Below are 6,000 nucleotides of genomic sequence, written 5' to 3'. Positions count from 1 at the left end.
CTACTACACTATTGGAGGCCTCTCTCTCTCCCTTCCCTATACATCCTACCGGATTGGTGGAGCCCAGGTGGGCAACCCGCACCCCCCTCCCTTCCATCTTTTTGATAGGTTTATATATCGGGAGGATCACTATATCATCAGAGAAGCCCTACCTGAATTACAACATCTAATACAGAACCTGTTTGATGCCTAAGTTCATCTTACTTAAGGTGAGAGTTTAGAGAGCCCGGTCTCACCGGATCCCCTCATTTTTAAGGATATCACCATCACTTCTCCCCTCCAACACATGTTCCCAGTGGATGAAACACATTATGAACTTTTCATTTATTTATGCACACCAACACTTTGAATTATCACTTTTATCAGCACTTTATATGTTTGCACTGTTGATTTATATTCGTAGAACACATTTTATCTATACAGTTGTATGCACATATATGCTTTTATGTGATAGATTTGAAGCACGAAATCACTTTATTACCATTAAACATCTAGGGCGATCAAAGGGTTAAATGTGTGCTTAGTTGATCGGCATCTGCGTCTAATCACAGCCGAGCCGGGTCACCAGTGGCACACACGCATGCCCCCTACCCGGAAGTGCTGGGTACGTACATGCACGACGCAGCTCAGGAAAGCCGCCTTGCCGCTGTATATATAGATATATGTTATACGGTCGGAAAGCGGATGAAGTTCAATTAGATTTAATTTTGTGATATTTGTATAAAAACAAAGAAAAACACTAAACCTCGCCTCCTCACAGCCCACACCAACAGGCATGTCTTATAAAGAGCATTATGTGCGTCTGTTAATGTGAAATATCCTTCTGACCAACTATAGTACTTCTTTTTTTTTTTTTTTTAATTCTAAGAGCATGCAAAAGCTTACAAGCCCTGCGTATAAATATAGGTTACTGCTCTATGCTTCAGGAACTACAGTATGCAACCGTTTCCTACGCGAGGATTCCACTCTCCCACCCAGGTAGTCCCACATCTACAGTGCGCATGCGTGCACACGTTTGCCTCGCACGCTTCCGATCTGCCCAAGGCGATGGTCACGTGACTAGCTGGACCGGAAGTAGCTTGACGTAGTCCTTGTTTAATCCCAGTCATGTTACTATAACGGGAGGCTGACTGGAAGCCGGGGAGAGGATGTGGCTTCAAATTATCTTCACAAGGCCTCTCCTAATATTGTGTTCTAGTCCCGTGTGAACTCCCTCTATACACAGCCCTGCCCTCCATCGCCCTGACATGACCGGACACCCAGTCTGCCGCCCCTTACTGACAAGAGCACAGCTGTGACCGGCAGGCACGGCACCACATCCCCGGGACGAGGCACAGGAAGACGTCTGCTTCAGGCGGTGAGATGGCCAACCAGCCTGTCATCCTTAATGTATATGACATGGTGAGTGTATAGGAGCGGCACATCCCCCACCTCTGCTGCACCTTCCTGTCCTGTGTATATACAGTGTGTCTATGGGGGCTGCACGCCCATTGTTCTGTCTACTTCCTGGGATTTCCTTATATGGGAAGCTTTCCCCTCTGGAGACATTCACTTCTCTGGAAGCACTTTACTTCTTCCTCACTGCTGCTTCTAATGCCTTCCTTTTTAGTGTTTTGCCAAGGAGCCATGTGTTGATGTTGACCTAAAGTGGTTCTAAAGTCAGTGTGTTTTTTACCTTGATTCATTCATTGTAAAAGGTCATTAATATTTCATTAAAACAACAAGCATGTTATACATGCCTGCTCTATACAATGATTTGGTGGCCCTGAACCTCTTCTTGGGTCCCCCGCAGCGCTCTTGGCTCCTCCTCTTCTCAGTGTGCCACCACAGGAAGCCGCTTCCTATGGGGGCACACCAGCAGGTTCAATCCTACGCCGGGCTAAGTGCATCTATTGACACACAGCACGGCTCAGTCCCACCCCCAGCTCACAGGATTTAACTGACAGCAGCATGAGCCAATGGGTCCTGCTGCTGCCTCTGAGCAGAGAGAGAGGAGAGAGCCATTGCAGATGGGGACGGTGCTGGATTGAGATAAGACTCATGTATGTATAAAGGGAGGTGAGGGGGCGATACAAACACCGGGACATTTTTTACCTTAATGCAGGGAATACATTAAAAGAAAAGTAAAAGGAATATTTTTTTTTTTTTTTGCAGGTTTATACTTACCTAGGTGGATGCAGCATCGATCCGATGCTGCATCTGTCCCCCGGCACCTCTACACTGACAACCGAGCATTCGAACAACGCAGATGGCTCGGTTCTCACAGCTCCCTGAGCAGAGAGCTGCTCTCAATCAGCAGCTCTTCGTTATGCTCCTCCTCGATCATTGGAGCACTGAGCTGTGGAGGGGCGGGGAGCAGCAGTCTCATGCTCTCAGTGGCTGGCTGAGACAGGTGTCATTCCAAGCACCTAGCGGATCCAGACTTCCACACTGGTACGACATACACTCTGACTTTGGGAGCACATGTCGCATGACATGTATAAATCAATGGTTCCCTTAACTGATCCGACACAAGGCGGTCTGGCTCTGCCCCCCCCAAGCACCTTGTCCCCATGCTGATGTGGGGGTTTTTTGGGCGGGGTGGCTTATCGAAATCTGGAAGCCCCCTTTTACATTGTACCCCTACCCATTCACCCAAAAAGAAATAAAGCCAGCACCTGAGGTTTTTGACCAAGTCCTTTTATTAAAGCAGCTCCAGTGTCTCTTCTCCCTCCGATTTTCTTCTCACTGTGCTTATGTCGTCTTCCGCTGCCAGTTCTTCTCCCGACCCTAGCTCTCGCAATTGTGCGAGCTCCACTCTCTGCCGGTTCTTTTATAGACATGGGGCATGCCCACCCGGTGATGTCATTAGACCACGCCCCTTGTGATGTCACAAGGGCCCGTGGTCTCCGGATGCCCACACCACCTATGTCTATAAAAGAACCGGCAGAGAGCGGAGCTCACACAACTGCGGGAGCTAGTGCCTGGCGAAGAACCGGAGGAAGAAAACTGCACAGCCTTACTAGTGACTTAAGCACTTCTGGACCGGAATACGTCGGCACTTTGAAGAGGGTTTTCATTGTTATGGCAGCAGCTAGCTACCATAACCCCGGTATCCTCTTCTTCAGCGAGCGGTCCGGTTTCAGATAAAAGTGGTCTCTGCAGCGGAATCACAGCAAGATCACTTTTATCGGCGGCAGGAGAGGGCCTCTCCCGTCGCTCTCTGGTGCCCTCCGCCACTTACCGGAGCCGTTGGTAGCGGTGGAGGCGATTGGGTCCTCTCCCTGGTTTGGTATGGAGACGAGTGAGGGGAAGATGGCCCCCACACATCTCCATACCATTGCAGGGCGGAGTGATGTCAAAACGTCACTTCCGCCCATAGCTCTTAAAGAGTTTTGTTTTGTTTTTTATTGCATTTTGGTGTAAATATGAGATCTGATGCCTTTTTGACCCCAAATCTCATATTTAAGAGGTCCTGTCATGCTTTTTTTTCTATTACAAGGATTGTTTACATTCCTTGTAATAGGAATAAAAGTGACACACTTTTTTTTTTTTTTTTTTTCACACTGTTCTTTAAAAAAAAAAAAAAAAACCTAAAATAAATAAATTTCTTTAAACGCGCCCCATCCCGCCGAGCTCGTGTGCAGAGGCAAACGCATACGTGAGCAGCGCCCGGATATGAAAATGGTGTTCAAACCACACATGTGAGATATCGCCGCGATCAGTAGAGTGAGAGCAATAATTCCAGCCCTAGACCTCCTCTGTAACAAAACATGCAACCTGTAGAATTTTTTTAATCTTCGCCTATGGAGATTTTTAAGGTTAAAAGTTTGTCGCCATTCCACGAGTGGGTGCAATTTTGAAGCGAAACATGTTGGGTATGAATTAACTCGGCGTATTATCTTTCACAATATTAAAAAGTAAAAAAAAAAAAATTGGGCTAACTTTACTCTTTTATCTTTATTTTTTAACTAAAAAAAGTGTATTTTTTTCAAAAAAGTGCACTTGTAAGACCGCTGCGCAAACACTGTGTGACAAAGTATTGCAACGACTGCCATTTTATTCTCTAGGGTTTTACACACATGTATGTATGTGTGTGTGTGTGTATATATGTATGTTTGGGGGTTAGAAGTAATTTTCTAGCAAAAAAAAATGTTTAACTTGTAAACACTAAATCCAAATGTTTTTTAGTTTTGGATAGAGCGGAGAGTATTAGAACTCAGGAAGGGATTTCCTCTCCCTTTCTGCTTGGCTGTGGATCAGGAAGTGAAGGGAAATTTCTGCAATAGGATACAGATGACAAAAATAAAATCTTACAGGGGCTCTAACCCTCCCTTACTCTATCCAAAATGAAAAAATGTTTTGCCTATAGTCCTATTTTAATATCTCAGACTGACTAAGGGCTCTTTCACACGTGCGGACCGTTCAGATCCGACTGTCAGTTTTTTTTTCAGCGGATCTGAACGGCCGCTCCATACATCTCCTATGGAGCGACGGGTGACATGTCCGCTGACATCCGATCTGCCCCGATCCACTCCGCAAAATCCAGACTGATGGAAAGCCTATTTTCCATCCGTCTATACCCCCCCCCCCCCCCCCCCCATAGAGGAGATCAGAGATCTGTCAGGTCTGTCCCTGCACAGTGTGCAGAGACTGACTTGTTATCCACCGGCTAGGCGGGTATCAACGGAGCGATCCCTGCTGTGCAAGCGGATGGCTGAATACGGATCCGCACATGTGAAAGGGGCCTTACTTTTTTTTTTTTTTTTTTTTCAAGGAACGGTTTTGCAAAATGGTGTCTTCTATTCTTTAACTGCTTGCTGACCGCCGGCCGTCAATTGACAGCCAGGTGGCACAGCTCTCGTGGCAGGCGGGCGTCATATGACGGCCTCACTTTCCCAGGCCACCAGGGGGCGCGCGTCACCGATGGCGATCGCGCGCCCACCGTGTCACTAAGCACCCGGTGCGCGTGCCCGGCGGCCGTGATGTCCACCGGGCACCTGCGATTACCGGTAACACAGCAGGACCGTGGATCTGTGTGTGTAAACACACAGATCCACGGTCCTGTCAGAGGAGAGGAGACCAATGGTGTGTTTCCAGTACAGAGGAACACTGATCAGTCTCCTCCCCTAGTGAGTCCCCTCCCCCTACAGTTAGAATCACTCCCTAGCAAACACAGTTAACCCCTCGATCACCACCTAGTGTTAACCCCTTCCCCGCCTCTCACATTTATACAGTAATCAATGCATTTTTATAGCACGGATCGCTGTATAAATGTGAATGGTCCCAAGTATTTGTCAAAAATGTCCGATATGTCCGCCGCAATATCACAGTCACGATAAAAATCGCAGATCGCCGCCATTACTAGTAAAAAAAATTTAAAATAAAAATGTTATAAATCTATCCCCTATTTTGTAGACGCTATAACTTTTGCGCAAACCAATCTATATACGCCTATTGCGATTTTTTTTTTACCAAAAATATGTACAAGAATACATATCGGCCTAAACTGAGAAAAAATTTGTTTTAAAGAAAAAAAAAATTGGATATTTATTATCGCAAAAGGTACAAATTATTGTGTTTTTTTGTAAACTTGTCACTCTTCTTTTGTTTATAGCGCAAAAAATAAAAACCGCAGAGGTGATCAAATACCACTAAAAGAAAGCTCTATTTGTGGGAAAAAAATAACAATTTCATTTCGGTACAGTGTTGTATGACCGCGCAATTGTCATTCAAAATGTGACAGCGCTGAAAGCTGAAAAATGGCTTGGGCAGGAAGGGGGCGAAAATGCAGTGTATTGAAGTGGTTAAAGTATGAAGTTGGCCATAAAAATCATCAATTTTTGTCATTCAGCCTACAGGCTGAATGAGATAAGTCTTAACACATTCCTTAACCCACGCTAAACAGAAAAATTAATCTCCCTTAGCGATTATTGTATGTTTGCAGATGACGTCCACGGCTGTCAGAATACCCAAACAGTCCCTGCAACTACTCAACTCTTCTGTCAGCAGTTTCCCAGC

The 6,000-nt window shown here is 45.9% G+C and overlaps 1 protein-coding gene across 1 annotated transcript in view; it reads left to right on the top strand.

The window, feature by feature from the left end:
* The first annotated feature begins 1,053 nt into the window (after positions 1–1,053).
* The window catches only part of DESI2 (desumoylating isopeptidase 2), a 28,374-nt gene continuing 23,427 nt past the window's right edge, over positions 1,054–6,000 (top strand). Inside the window, exon 1 of the mRNA XM_073628025.1 lies at positions 1,054–1,401. Coding sequence (XP_073484126.1) covers positions 1,363–1,401 — 39 coding nt within the window. The 5' untranslated portion in view covers positions 1,054–1,362. The remainder of the gene's footprint in view (positions 1,402–6,000) is intronic.

Source organism: Aquarana catesbeiana, linkage group LG04 (genome assembly GCF_042186555.1).
Source record: "Aquarana catesbeiana isolate 2022-GZ linkage group LG04, ASM4218655v1, whole genome shotgun sequence".
Classification (NCBI taxonomy): Eukaryota; Metazoa; Chordata; class Amphibia; order Anura; family Ranidae; genus Aquarana; species Aquarana catesbeiana.
This window is presented reverse-complemented; position numbering and strand designations above follow the sequence as displayed.